The sequence below is a fragment of the Notothenia rossii genome (genome assembly GCF_949606895.1).
Source record: "Notothenia rossii genome assembly, chromosome: 9".
Lineage (NCBI taxonomy): Eukaryota > Metazoa > Chordata > Actinopteri > Perciformes > Nototheniidae > Notothenia > Notothenia rossii.
Window position 1 is genome coordinate 75,507,057 of NC_136907.1, and position 15,893 is coordinate 75,522,949.

At 38.9% G+C, this 15,893-nt stretch overlaps 1 protein-coding gene across 2 annotated transcripts in view; it reads right to left on the minus strand.

Moving 5' to 3' along the window:
* The window catches only part of LOC307018619 (neuropilin-1a-like), a 100,982-nt gene that overhangs the window by 32,996 nt on the left and 52,093 nt on the right, over positions 1 to 15,893 (minus strand). For both annotated transcript variants that reach the window (XM_079648951.1, XM_079648950.1), the window contains exon 6: positions 14,917 to 15,083. In XM_079648951.1, coding sequence (XP_079505077.1) covers positions 14,917 to 15,083 — 167 coding nt within the window. The remainder of the gene's footprint in view (positions 1 to 14,916; positions 15,084 to 15,893) is intronic.

Consider the following 15,893-nt stretch of genomic DNA (forward strand, 5'->3'; position numbering starts at 1 on the left):
ACATTAAATTATCAACACAATCTCCTCCGGGACACGGATTGAGCGTGACATTTGATTTAAGTCATGTGCATAATTCAGGAGTGAGTCAGGGAGAGAGCCTTGAGGCTGCAAGGATGTACAGAAGAGTTTGTGTGTGTGTGTGTGTGTGTGTGTGTGTGTGTGTGTGTGTGTGTGTGTGTGTGTGTGTGTGTGTGTGTGTGTGTGTGTGTGTGTGTGTGTGTGTGTGTGTGTGTGTGTGTGTGTGTGTGTGTGTGTGTGTGTGTGTGTGTGTGTGTGTGTGTGTGTGTGTGTGTGTGTGTGTGTGTGTGTGTGTGTGTGTGTGTGTGTGTGCGTGTGTGTGTGTGACCCTCTATGTCAGGCCAACAGATTTGGTGAGGGTAAATGAGGACTTAATACAAACTACTTGACATGAAATAGGGTGAGCTTAGGGTTATCTGTACGCTGTCTTTTCCCTCGAAACTCGAACACTTGAGAGTCAGGTCAATTAAATGTTAGCAATTTAGGAAATATGCCTCATTTACCAATACTTAAAGTAGAATATTAATTTTTTTATCTGTGTAGAGGGCAGAGAGGTCCAGGTTAGCCTAGCTTAGCACAAAGCCTGCAATCAAAGGGAAGCTTCTAGAATACCTCTGCCACAAACTAAATGATAAAATCCGTGTGGTGGTGAAACTCTTATTAATGACATATCAAAGCAAGCCGTTTTCTTCCTGCTTCCAGCGCTAAGCTTCTTAACTTTTAGTCCTGGCTGTCTGTGCTGACAAACAGAGATTAGACAGTTTTCACACTGACTCGTGGTGGATCAAACAACAAACATATTTCACTAAATGTCAGAGGTGAGGGTCAAAAAGTCTAAAGGTTAAACCTAAACAAACTCTTAGCAAGCTACAGCAACAACGAGCTAGCAGGCAAGCTAAGGTTGATACATAGTTCTAGCAATGACTAATGCTATTATTAAGCTCATATTATGCTCAAAACACAAAAGTGATATTTGGACAAATCAGTTGAAGTCAACTGCTTTGAACACTGTCTTGTCTTCAGTCCAGTTTATACTCCACTACTTAAAGACAGCCAAAAACAACACTCAAATTACAAGAAGATGGTAACTATGTTATGGTTTCAAGGTCACACATCTGGAAATTCAGTTGTTTTTAGCATTAGCTTGACTTGTAGCCTACTCCTGTGTATACAGCCCAGTCTCACGGCATTTCGTGTAATAGTCACGAAATTAATTTAATCTATTGATTCGTGTTCATCAACACAATTTTCAAATTTTTTTTGTGTCACACAGAACGATTTTAAAAGCAATGTATTTCTATTGGTAGCATGTTTCGTGCCTGCACCACGTCTTTTTGTCCGGTCGGGTCTTGGAATACCAGAAGCTGTGTGGTTCATAAAAACATATTCTTATTCAATATCTTACCCTAAGCCTATCCCTTTTATTTTAAATGGTATAATGTCTGAGTTTTTTTGCCGTCCGCGAGGAAAAGAAATGGGGCTCAGAGCCTCAGAATACTGAAATCTGTATTTTTAAAAATATTTTTTTCCTTCTAATTTGTTATTATTTGGTGCAGGCACGAAACATGTAGTTACCAATATAAATACATTGCTTCTAACATCGTTCTGTGTCAGAATACTGAAATCTGTATTTTTTTTAATCTGTTTTTCCTTCTAATTTGTTATCATTTACATTGCTTTTAAAATCGTGCTGTGCAACACGAAATGCCGTGAGACTGTGTCGGTGTATAGCACACAAACTGGTACACAAATCAATTACGCCTGCAGACGAAAAGATTGTGGAACATGGATTATCTAACAAATGTTTAAATATTGTTTGTGATAAAGGGCTACTGCTATATGTGTGTTCTTTATTCAAATAGTTATAAAGCACAGCTTCAGGTATCCTCCACAGGCCATTTGTATTTTATTTTTCAGAAAAACAATTTGGGATATTTGTTTTGCGATCACAAGGGGAAACACTGTCACAGCTTAAAATAACCAGCGTCTCTGTCTCTGACTAATAAGTTTTGTCTTGTGCCTGATTGCGTTAGAGTAATTCGCCTGACATCCTAAAAATAGAGATGATTCCACCTTAGTAAACGTCCATTTATGTAATTTAATTATGTTTTGGTTTAAAACAGATCATACCAAAGTAGCAACACAGTGTCACTTGTTTTATGTTTCTTTTTTTAAAATGAAACAAATGAAATCATCCTTGTTTCACCAGCAGTTCAAAGCTATTCGTAAAAGAAGTAACTCCAAGTGAAATTACTGTGGTATTATCTCATCTCGTCTCGTGGCAATACTTTCCCCACTTTCCACTTATGAAATTATGATCTAAGGGCTACAGATAAAAAGACTTCAGATGGCCGGGACATTTGTATCTCTCTGCGGCAAAGGAGCGTCCAGAAACAAGGCTGTTCTCAAAGTGCACATCAAAGATTAAAAAAAGATTAATACAAATGATAGTTATCATCAAAGGGAGCAGTGGTGATAACAGAAAGCCTTCGAGGGATCTTTTTGAATCAGCGATTCACAAACTCTCTCCACAGAATTAAGATTATTTCTGTAAAACCATATACAGTTATCACATTTCTTAAAACTGCCATAAGGCAAAAAATGAAATCCATTTATTTCCGAAACTGTGAATTAAAGGAGGTGAAACTTCCATTTTATTTGACTTCAACTAAACTACTTTGCTTGTTTGTTGAGTTTGGAAATGATCAGTTGCATACCGAAAATACACATTGCTTCAGTGTGTGGGACGCCTGTAATATATGGTGTGTAATTACCCCGCTGTGATACTGCACATGGGAAGGAACCAGAAGCCATTATTTAACTTCTCCCAATGTTGCTTTTTCAAGAACAGAAAAAGAAAATAGCTTCCCGTGGGTTTGTGTGGGCTCGTGACTGACGGGAGACCTCTGGGAAACTAAGTTTTGTGGGATCGTTCGCCGGCGTTCCCAGCTGTCTTCTGATCTAAAACTCCCACCAGATGCTTCCCCTCAAACGCACTGTATGTTATAAAGACACTGCGTTCGGTATGTTGTGAAATGAAGCGACAAGTTACTTGGTGATTTCTGTTTTTCATTACAGCGTCAAGAGTTATTAAGAAGACTTCCAGTTATGTCAGAGCCACTTTCAAATGAAGCAATCACAATTCCTCGGTTGTGTATCTAGTTTAATGAACACATGAGTTTTTCTGTCATATATTGATTTATTTTTGAGGCGGAAATACATTATGATGCTCATTTTCAGTTGCTTATTTGTTTTTAGTGTCTCCACTGTGACGTGTCTCCATGCTTTAATGTTCAAAAAGCTCTTTATTTTACTCATACTGCCTGTGCTGCTGCACCTCTTTTCACCCTCTGTCTGAAACCAGAGCCTAGTCTGCTCTGATTGGTTAGCTGGCCTATTACGTAGGCTAAGGGGCGGGACAAACTCCATCCGGTGCGATCTTTGGGATTTTATCCTTTGCAGAACATACATATGTAACACACCACAAAAAAAGTGTAATTGGGCCTTGTAAATCCGTCCAGAGCCCTTAAGAGGTGAAGTTATCCCAAGAAAAAATGCAAATAGGCATAAAAAAAATACAGATACATATTGTTCTTCCATCTTTGACCTCTTAGATTTTACGTATCTATGCTATGTGTAGTGTACAACACACCATATGTAATTAAATACACACATGACATACTGTACTCCTTTATCGACAGTATCAGTCATAAGATGTGTCCCTTTTCCTGTGGGGGGGTTGACAATTCTCAGAAATGTGACAAGATAAAGGTGTAATTAAAGAAACTGCCGGACTGCACTGTTGGAGAAAGGCTGAATCGATCGTATGAGTAATTACAATTACAATTAGTAAGAGAAAACATGTATCTGCACCCATTTACATAATCCATTAATCATTAAGGACTCTTTGCCAAGAACAAAATAACTCAAACATTTACTAGTTCCAGTTTCTTAAGGGAGATTAGTTAATGGTTTGTTTGGTCTTGCAACAGTACTGAATATCTCTGGGTGTGCTAGTGAAACAAAAACATATATTTTATAATCTTTGCGCTCTATGAAGTTGTGAAGGGCATTTTTATAGACCAACAAATAACGAAGTAAACAGTTTTTATAATGGAAATAGTCTGAGTCAGAGGTGGATTTTTTCTTTTAACCTCAAAAATACAACTGATGCAGAATGGATATAAGTATTTTACAATTAAAGAATGATGCTTTCCAGCTGATATTTTGTCAATTCAGGGTTTTATAAGCTGAGAAAATTGGAAAAATTACACTAAAGACTCTCTTCCATTTAAAAAAAAAAAAAGCCATAAGAAAGGAACGTTTCCCTTTAATTGTTACTATTGTGCAGATTCAGCTAAATACATACACAAAGTTGACAATAATACGTGTTCCACATGCAATATTTAATTTGGAAACATTGAAAGAATAGCTTTTTCTTATACTAACAACTTTCCACACATGTTCACAAGGTGTTGAAATAAAGACTTCATGACTTCTCTCCAGTTTAAACAAACAAAATGTTATATAGGTTTTTTCTGTGCTGCCGGTCAAAGCTCCATTCTCCAGACTTCCTCTATCAAAAGACCAAAGCTAATTGCTCTTCCATCTTCTAATTACTCAACACTTGGCAATGAATGCTTAAATGCCACGGGAAAATTGTCACACTTAGAGCTTTTTAATGAAGGGAACAAAACGCAGGAAGGGGGACATCATTCAGTCGAGTGTGGCTAAATGGGATTGAAGGAAAAACACCGCTCTGTTCTGCCAAAAACAGGATACTGCTTTAGTGGTGATAGTAAAGAAAAAAAAGAGCTCCGATTACTCAATTCTCATCTGGGGTTTTAGTGTGTACTTTAGAAAGTGCTGCACTCTGGGGACGCAGTGGATTGCAAGTTTTTTAACACAAGCATGAGCCTTTTTTAAACTAATAAATAGTGCTAACTCAAGATGTGACCTTAAATGTGGTTCAATGTTTTAAGTGTAAATCCCATAAGGTGTCACATGACCTTTAAATGTTCCGGAAAGTTCCTTATTCAGCTTTAGCGTTTATTTTATCTCATGAAGCCCTTGGGTGTTTCTCAATGTCGAGGAAGGATGCTCCAGAGCCACTATTTCAAGCATACTACGTCATCGAGTGCCGCCGAAGGACTGTTCCAATGTCCAGCATACTTGGAATTCTACCGAGCCCGGAGTACTTCGCAGCGAGACATTTCGAGGCTGCACATGTGTAGACTCCGCGGTCTTAAAATCCCCACAATGCTTTGCGCCAAACCAATTTCCCCAAATCTTTGGTGGAAAATGTAAGGCGGGGCCTCTCATATGACGCACACTTGCTCGCTTGTTCCACTCTTCGTTTTCCGAATGCCAGGAAGTATTCTTGCCTCGCTTCTGAAGCAAGACGCTCGGAGGACATGTGCTACCAAGCAAGCGTACTCGACACTGAGAAACACCCATTATGTGACACACCCTGAACAGTCTGGTGGGTCATGGGCCAGGTCATGTGGCTTTATGTTCCCATGACAACATGTCCAAGATGTCCATGTGCCAGGCTAACACATGTGACAGAACTAGCTACATTTCAAAAGCTTTTTTTTTGTTGCTAAAGTAAAAATTCAAGCCATTTAAGAATTAAAATGCTTACATAACATGTCCTTTATTACATTTAACCTGTTGTGGAAAAATGTATTGATCAAATTGATATGAAACAAATGAGACAAACATCGCTGTGACACTGATGTCACATCGGGACGTTAAGCCTAAACTTGACATATATGCACAATTAGATAAATGATTATGATCTGCTCAGTTAATTTAGCTGATTCAATTATATTTAGTTATTCTTTATTCTTCAAATCAAAGAATGTTCAAACTAATTCAAACCAAAAAATCATCCTCATTACTTAAGTTATAAATAAGAGTTATTTTACCATTATGTCACATTTCACATATTTGACAGAAATGTGTTCTAGGTGGCAGGGCCGTTTCTAGCTGTTTCGGGGCCCTTGTTCAAACTACAATGGGGGGGGGATTCCGAAGCGTTTAAGATGATCTCTGGAGATGCATCAATCTGTTACACTTTAAGAGGAAAACAGGCTATTTTCACGAAAACCAAGCAATTGAAGCGTACACAAAATTATATTTAAAAGGTAAACAATAAGGCCCCTCTGCGTCAATAAATGCAAGAGATGCAGCATTTTCTCAACAATGTTTAATTTACATTTGTCATCTTCCTCAGACGTCACTCATTGGCTGACAGCCCAACGATGATTTGGACTTTATTGATCCCCACAAACACAAGCCACAACTTTGCTATCATTGCAGTTTAGTTGTGTCTATATCATACATTTGATTTGTATAATGCTTCACCGAACACAGGAGGGGGCTTGGCTGTCTACAAATAAAGACGGCTAACTTTAATCCCCCCGAAAATATTGAGGCTGAACCTGAACTTTCAGCTTGGGGGCCCCCTAGTGGCTGCGGGGGCCCTCTGCATCTGCACAGTCCGCCTATAGGAAGAAACGGCCCTGCTAGGTGGTCTATTTAGCCTAAATGATGTTCCCCTTACATTTTTCCAAAAGTAAAATGGGTCCGGGTTCTTATGGGTTAAATTCAAACGGACTCAAAGATAGTTTTTTCCCAAGAGCCATCATTGCACTAACCTCCTGAACTCATACCCCTTGATCATCCTCCATGTGCAATAAACGTGACTGTGTATATATATAAACGTATATATCATTATTATAAATACAAACCTATTATTATTTATTACATTTTTTTCTTTATACCCCAGGAAATAATTACACTTTATTCTTACATAAGTATGTATGCTGCGTGTATTTGTTGTTTTGTTGGCACCTTTTTAAAAGGGTGAAGCTTTTCTTTCTTTCATTGTACATGTATAACGACATTAAATTATTATATTCTAAGTGTTTATAGGATTATATAAGTGTAATAATTCAACTTGATTGCTATTTTTTTATTGTTGCATCGACTTGTGTCTTATCTGTCAGAGAGAAACCATTATTTATTTATTTTATGATCATACATTTTACCTCCTTGTGTCTATTAACCTGATAAAATCTTATATTTCGCTGCATGTTCTTAACAAATAGTCTGTGGGGAATTTCTTGTTGTTTGTTTTTAACTTGTGACATGTCATTTTGTAAAGCACTTTGAGCTGCATGTGTTATTATTATTATTTGTATGAAGACGTTGAGTTGATGAAGGCTCATTTCTTCTTTGGAAAATGGGTTCTTTTGTTTCGTTCAAGCACAAAAATAGGGCCTCTTTAAGGAAGCCATCCATGTTTTCATTCCCACACAATTCTTTGTCCAACTACAGGAAGTAGCCACTTAGCACAAAACCAGAACAATAAATCAGGAATCATGTCTGCTTGGTGACATGTATACCTTTTAAAAGATGTCAAAGCTCATTGATTATTTTAAAATAACACCTTTCCATTGATTAAGAAAGTAGGGCTCAGTTTTCTAGGCTTTCATTCCCAAAATAGCATAATAATTGGACAACTCTGTCTCCTAAAATCAACATGAAACAAAGCTAATTAAAGAGCGAAAACATAATGAATCGCATGGTATTGTTTTGAACTTTGAAGCCCTTCACAATTTCACCTGATGAAGAAGAAGAAGACATTTTGTTTTTAATGAAATACTTTCTTTTCGTAGCTTCGAGGTCTCTTTCCAAACATCTGACTAATTACATCGGCTAGCTTTTGGGGCTTTTTCTTTGATGCATGAGAGAACTCAGATTTCATCACGTTTCTGTCTCATTGCGTAATAAAAGAAGCTTTATGATGAGCACAACTCTCCTTCCTCCACAAGGCCTCCCACGTCCATGTTAGTGAGGCTTATTTGTGTTTTTGGGGTTTGATAGCATTCCTCCAGAGGTCCGTTTTGGATGGGAGACCTTTTAATGCTCTCTGGAGGATCTTTTGTCTTTCAGCGTCACCCCCCTTCTCCTTTCTCCGGCTACGTCAACAAACCCCGGCCATATGAGGCCCAAAATGTGTTCTCCAGATGCACGAAGCTGCGCTCTTCCTGGTGGCGTCAAAGAGACCCTGAAGAATAACGTCTATTAATACCTGAAGTCAGGAGGGGAAGGAAACCTTTCCTGGGCTTACATCACTTCAATTACAAGTCAATGTGCTGCATTGTCTTATCAGTTTGATTGTGTTGTGCTGTTGGAAGAGCCTGTGAGCTAATATTGTCATTGACATAACTACACTGTAGCTAATGTGCAAAAGACAATAAAAGCCTTGAATCTTGAAGCTTATGTAGTCGTGCCTGAACCTGTCACTATGGGCCTGACTCTCATCATACTACTTCCCTGAAGGCTCCCACTGGATTGTTGACATCCTCGTGGATTCATCTTCTTATTATAGACACATGCATTTAGAAACATTTGGTCTACCTACGCTGCAAAATGTATTATCTCTTCGATTTACACACAGCATCTATTGTCCGTCCAGGGAGAGGGATCCCTCCTCTGTTGCTCTCCCTGAAGTTTCTCCCATGTTCCCCTTTAAACTGTGGGGTTTCTCTGGAAGTGTTTCCTTGTACGATGTGAGGGTCTAAGGACAGAGGGTCTAAGGACAGAGGGTCTAAGGACAGAGGGTGTCGTATTGTCAAACTGATATTCTGCACAAACTGTGAAGTCCACTGAGACAAATGTAACATGTGTGATATTGGGCTATATAAATAAACATTGATTGATTGATTGATTGATTGATTGTAGAGATGATGCCCCTACTGGCTGTTTTGAGCCACATTGGTACAAATTACGATAAATTAATCGGTTTTTTTTGTACATTTGCACCTTCAGAATATGTTAATGCTCATTGCTTCATTTTTAAATGATAACTTTCAATTATTAAGAAAGGGCTCAATTTTATATGCTTTCATTCCAAAAAACTGAAATGCTAATTGGAAAACCCTGTCTCCTAAAAACAACATGTAACCTAGCTAATTAAAGAGCGGAAACTTAACATACAGTAGTTAAGTATCTGCTATTGATAACCACTGAACCCTTCAATGTTAGCATTTTGAAAGAGAGTTGTTTTACTTTTATGTTTAAGATGAAGTCAGGTTGCTTTAAATGTGGTCTTCCACACCTTCCTTAAGCCCCTGTCACACTGTCCCGAAATTGACACCCGATGGACACACGATTAAGGAAATGTTCAAATTCGGCTCTGATCGTAACAACATCGGTTCATTCGTGAGGGCATCTTAAGCCATCGTATGACCGCCGGTGGAGTTTCTCAGGCTCCGGCAGCAACTTCGGGAGCGGTGGCAAAATCTTTGGCATGTCAAAGATGGCTTAAGATGCCCTCACGAATGTCCCGATGTTGCTACGATCAGAGCCGAATTTGAACATTTCCTTTATCGTGTGTCCATCTGGTTGTTTTATTGCACAACAAAATCATGTAAACATATTATGTAAATAACCCAATTTGTGTTCTGTGAAACTAAAAAGGATATAATATATTATTTTGAAGGCGAGGAAGTTGTTGTTGCTATGGAAACAACATGACGGAGAAAACTTAATATCTTCAACATATAAAGACGGAGAAAGTCGAACAACAAAAAAAAAAAAAAGAACAAAGTCTGAAAATATCAGTACAGTATCATAATACTTTAACATAATTGTTTGTGTTACTTTCGTTGCAGTTGTATGTCTTAAATGTAATGTAAATGTTGCCTTCGTGTGTGGTTCGGGGCCATCTTCGTGCAAAATTCACAATTCCATATTCGTGTGTCCATCGGGTGTCAAAATCACTAGGAACTTTGATGACCTTTCTCTTTGCGGATATGGATTAATGTATAGGTTTCATATTATAACTCACATTTAAAGCTTATTAAACTTAAAATGTTTAAAGTCAAATTATATTTCTTCTTGGGCTTTGCAGTTTATTTGTCTCCAAATGAGGAGACACAACTGTCTTCAAAGTTGAGTCTTTCAGTTTCATAGCAGACCATATCAGCTGCTGATGAAACAAATCACTAAAGGGCAAAATATGATTTCAGATCAATTAAAAAAAACTAGATAATGTGCTCACTGTCTGCCGCCACCGGGTAACATCACCTCAAAGAAACATTGCAAATAGTAATCTGAGAATAGCATCAATAAAATATAAATGCCTTTGAATGAATAATTGAGGTGTTTGCAGTGCAGGAGGCGGGCACGCAAGAATTAACAAAGTCATAATTTTATACTCAGGGAAGATGAATGGAGCGCCGTAAGGCAAGGCATGCTGTGTGTGTGGAGTTGGCCACGCACCGCACTAAATCAAATAAAATGGAGAATTCTCTTCACACAAAAAACACCAGTCATAACTCAGAGCAACAGCGCTGGTTCTGAGGCGATAAATCACTGAGGCAGGGGGAGGGTCCGCTGTTTCACAGGAGAAGCTGCCAACAAAGCTTTACTTCAACAACAGAAGAACACACACACACACACACACACACACACACACACACACACACACACACACACACACACACACACACACACATTTATAATGTATAGAAGTCTCTGCACACCAAAGTGGACCCGGCTCAGCTTCATGCGTGAGGAGATAAAGATCATGTGACCTGATCGAGGAGTGTCGTCAGTATTTATAGTGAGTGTGTCTGCAGGGAAATACACACACAGATAGCAGAGAGACACACAGCGATGACAAAACCATTCGAAGCTAACTGCATTTTTATATACGATGAGAAATGGGCCTCTAATGTGAGTGGGTATCTTAAAGGGGCCCTATTATGCTTTTGGGGGTAGTCCCTTTCCTATAGTTTGTTTTATAGGTTTTTGTGCATGTAAATGGTCTGCAAAGGCTAAAATCCCAAAGTTCCCTCCAAAAGGAGTTTCTCTCCCGCACACCCTCTTTTTCTCAATACAATAAAAATCCAAAATTGAAGGTTTATGTGCAGTATCTGCGTGAAAAAAAAGCAGATAGCAAGGACACTGATTGGAGCATGTCAACAAGGCATGTAAAATACTGTCAATGCTATGGCTAGTTTAGAAAACAATGTTTGCCTTCTGTAAGCAAGAGTATCAAGCTTGTGTATGATTGGACTGAGCAATACGCAATAAACAAAAAAGGGTCATTGAGTTCAGAGAGAAGCTTAAATGTTGGTAGGGATATTTAAGATGTCCTGTAAGTTGGCAGGACAGTGTCATCAATATGAGATGGTTTAATATGTTAAGATGTGTCAGAGAAACCTCATAACGGTAAAACAAATCTGTTATTTCTTGTTTAATTCCTAAAACGTTGACCTCTCTTAATCAAGAAAAAAGTCCTTTTGGAAAATATGTTGTTCTACAAAGTCAAAACAATCAAATATCCAGTCGGAATATCGGCAAATCAATTTAAATAGAATTAAAAAAAACATTTTAAATACATATCGTTCTTCCTCTCCGTGTATAAATCCATGATCTCTATAAAAAACCCTGTGCTTCATATCATCGCCTCCCGGAGCGCTCAGCTGTGGTCCGGTAGCTAAAAGAAGTCCCCAGACAGACAATAGAGAGCCAATACTACTAATCCGGCACGGCGGCTGACTTCCTGTCCACTTCCTGTTGTCACCCACACAGGAAGGAAGTGAGGGTCTTTGTGAGGCTTCCTCTATGAGTTCCTGTCCGGGACAATGGGAGCGTTTTTGGACTCAAGCCGCACCTTAAGGGTCTAACTCAGGGGTGTCCAAACTGCTATCTTGAATAGTCCCTCAGCAAATTAAAAAAGTGAAAAGTAATATGGCCCACAAATGAAACTTGTGCTTGTCTTGTATTGTACTTCTTAACTATACATGTATAAATATATGACACAGTAGTATTCATGTGTTACTGAGACCACTGTTCAAATACATTCAGTTGATAAGAAAAAAGCCCAATGACTTATTTACATAAGAAGCTTGAAATACACCCTTCCTATTTCTCCTTATTATAATCAATCTGAGGGATGAGCTGCCAACACTCACAAGCATCCTTTACCTACATTTGATTATTTTTGCTAACTTATAACTGAACTTAAGAGACGATATATCTCACCTCTAGTGAGTGGCTCGGCCCTTCGTATATCTTTCTCTATGTGGCCCTCGGTGAAAAAAGTTTGGACACCCCTGATCTTACTAGAGTTAGTTTGCTTAGGTCCAAACTAAGTGGGGAAAAGCACATGCTCCTTGTTTACAAAGCCTAATTTTAAGTCAAGTGTCCTTCTGTTGGATGATATAATAAGCTGAACGTGACTCTTCTTCAGTGGTGTTCAAAAGCGCAGGGAAAAAGATTTCACTTTGTAGATCTGTGCCAAAGATTCTCGACTTATCTTGAAGACCGAGGGTGTTTCTCAATGTCGAGGAAGGATGCTCCAGAGCCACTATTTCAAGCATACTACGTCATTGAGTGCCGCAGAAGGACTGTTCCAATGTCCAGCATACTTGGAATTCTACCGAGGCCGGCGTACTTCGTAGCGAGACATTTCGAGGCTGCACGTGTCCTCCGCGGTCTTAAAATCCCCACAATGCTTTGCACACGGACCAATTTCCCAAATCTTTGGCGGAGATCGCGCTCCATTTAAGGCGGGGCCTCTCAGACGACGCACACCTGCACACCTGTTAGCCAATTCTTCGTTTTCCGAGTCTAGGAAGTATTCTTGCCTCGCTTCTGAAGCAAGTGACTCGGAAGACGTGTGCTACCAAGCAAGCGTCCTCGACATTGAGAAACACCCCGAGTGTGTTCCTGTCCTTATTTAACGATAAGTAATTTCTGCCTATTGTCATGAAGACATATATTTGAATGCCTAAATGTAAGATCTACATACCTTCATTTAGTTTATACCAAATGTAGAGGCAAAATCATAAAACGACAACTGCCACTGACGCACTAGATAGCAAATCTTACGCTGGAAATTAACCAATATCCAGACAAGTCGTTTACTCCAATGATCCAATAACCAACATTACAATGACAATGGTTTTCCCTATCGTGCCCTTTTTGCCTCCTTGTGTTTTTTCCCCTAGTCTGGCGCACTAATCCCACCACTACCTGTCTCTACATAATCACCAGGTTCCCAAAATAAAAACATATACTAATACTTAAATAATTGCACTAAATATATGAAACATCGACAACGAACGAAAACAGCAAGAAAGTAAATGTTTGTTGCAAGTAGCTACAAACTAGGGCAACAAGAACCCTTCAAACATTCGACATGAATTGAACTCCGCCAGAGAGCCAGCTCACGCACGAGCGCTGAAACTACTGTAGCTGGAGAGAAAGCCACAGGCAAGTGTTAGCAAAACTAAATTTACTTTTTCAGCCCAAAGCTATCTCTCTCAAAATATCCATGATTGTGAACTGACATCTTCATAAATTAGGTTCTTAACAAACACAACTCGGTAAGGCAGTAGCTTGAAATAACACTTCACATGGAGCTAATGACTTAATGCGACCGTGAAATTCATGATTTTAGTTGTGTCAACATTAATTTATGTTTAACGAACCATTTTGAAATGGAATGCTATTGTTGAGCAGACTGCAATAGCCTATACACGTCGCTATACAGTAACTAGATTAAAGAAAAAATACAAACTATGAAATATTGAAATGAAATGATTGAATTTATAAATTAATATGAAAGAAACTCATATCTTTAATCTTCCAAGCTTCCCAATAGATGAAATATACCAAATCATGCTAAAAACCAATGCGTATGAAGCCAAAAACGTTAAGTTTAGGAAACTGAAACTTCAAGCAGCAAAAATGTATTGAATAGTTTTAAAGAAATTAAACAATCGCTTCTGTTTTTCAACATGTGTTGTCTAAGTACTTATACTCTGAATGACGATGAATCTAAAAACACTCAGTGATTGCAGGATGCCCCGTCAGATTTGACAATGAAGACAAGAAATGTCAACTGAGCTGAAGGGGCGGATTTCAATAAATAATGCACAACGGGTTATTTTTTGCCAAACAAATGAGTGAACAATATTCAGACCAGATGTAAGCAAGATCTCAGCGGTAACCGTCAAGTTCAAACCGAGGAACAGCGCTTCTCCATGAATGAGTAGGTGTACATTTTGACATCAGACTCGAAAACGAGGAACATTTTGAGATACTTTCACTCAAGCATCCCGTACAAAAAGGGATCCCTCGTCTGGGCTCATTTGCACCCTTTAAGTTTATTTATTTATTTGTAAAATACTATTTTGTGTGTTCTTTCCCACGATGACTATAAGCATGGTATTCCTGTCATGCTATGTTTTTTCTTTATTATTTCTTGTTGTCTGTTCTGTTTGTCTTCTCTGTCCCTCCCCCCTCCATCTATCTCTCCCTTCTCTCCCCTGACCTCTCCACCCTGCCTCCCACCTTTCCCCCCTGCCCCAAATGGACCTGCCCCACCCCCCCCCCCCACCCCACACACACAACCTTCCCTGATCCAGCACCAGTCACTTGTTCTACTCATCTCCGCTGCTACTAAACTGTTACTGTATTTCGAACATCATTTGTTTTGCTCTAAGGAAAACTTGCCCTAAAGTCACATTCATGTTTCTGTTGGTTGTGTTTTTTTGTTTTAAATATATGTATTACCCAGTACTTATTACTACTCATTACTTAGTTTTTATACCCCTTTTATCCAGGCCCTTTTATATCTTGTTTTATGTATATATGTCACACTGTGGGACTGCGAGAAACGGTATTTCAAATGTTCTGTATGTATAACACATTCTTGACAATAAAGTTGACTTTGACTTTGAAAAGGGAAGCATGATTTCCACCCCAAAGACTTCTGCACTATTGCTTACACTTGTATGCTTCTTCTCAAATAAAAATATTTGGGAAAAAGGGATCCCTCGACTTCTAAAAGAGCCGAATGTCACTGACCTGCACCCACTCCCTGACGGTGTCATCAGAGGGCGTCCAGCCGTTCTCCTCGTAGTTCAGCCGCGAGCGTTCGGGGGACCAGTTGGAGTTATACTGCGACGAGGCGCTGATCTGCTCCGAGGTGATCTCCCCCGACTCCATGCCCAGCGGCTCCATGCAGGCGAAGTCTGCCACAGACAGAAGAAGTCCATTAACAACGAGTACAACGAGAGAGTCCTACAAGGGATTTCTTAAATATATTTGTACAGAACCACTGACTCTATGTGATGGCTAGAGCAGCCGTTCCCAACGTGAAATACATTAAGATTTCTCCTTTCCTTTCTCTTTCTTAATCCTCCTTAGCAACAGTCCTTGACAGCGGTCTCTATTACTGGATTACGTGTCACATGTTCTGAATCGACCAATCAGAACTTTATTTAGCCTCCGTGTTGTAAGTGGGCCCCTGAGTTGAAACAGGTTGGGAACCGCTGGGCTAGAAAATATGGGTTGAAAACATATCTTATATATATATTTGATTGACTTTCTATTTTTAGTATCAGTGTGGAACAAGGAACAACTCGTTGAAATCAAGGATCCTGTAAATGGGTCTATGTCATAGTAAATGACATAAAATAATACACCACTCATTACTTGTACCTTTCTTAAATTAATAAGGTGGTCTTCTTGTGTCTTGAAATACCAGAAATACTTTTAAAATAAAATTCCGTAACACAAAATAGGGGGAAGTCATTCCAAAATATCACAAGCTACGTATGAATAAACTGTTGTTATTATTCCAAATGCGGATCATAAAGGGAATTGTTTATCATCAGAATCATACGAAACTACATGAGTTTAAATCATTTTATTTCATGCATCATTAGATGAGCTAAATGTTGGTATGTTGCTCTCCACATTGCGATTGCTAATGGCTGAATACAACATCAAGCGACTCTGAGGGAAACCTCTCAAACGACAGTCATAAATCTAAGAGAAAA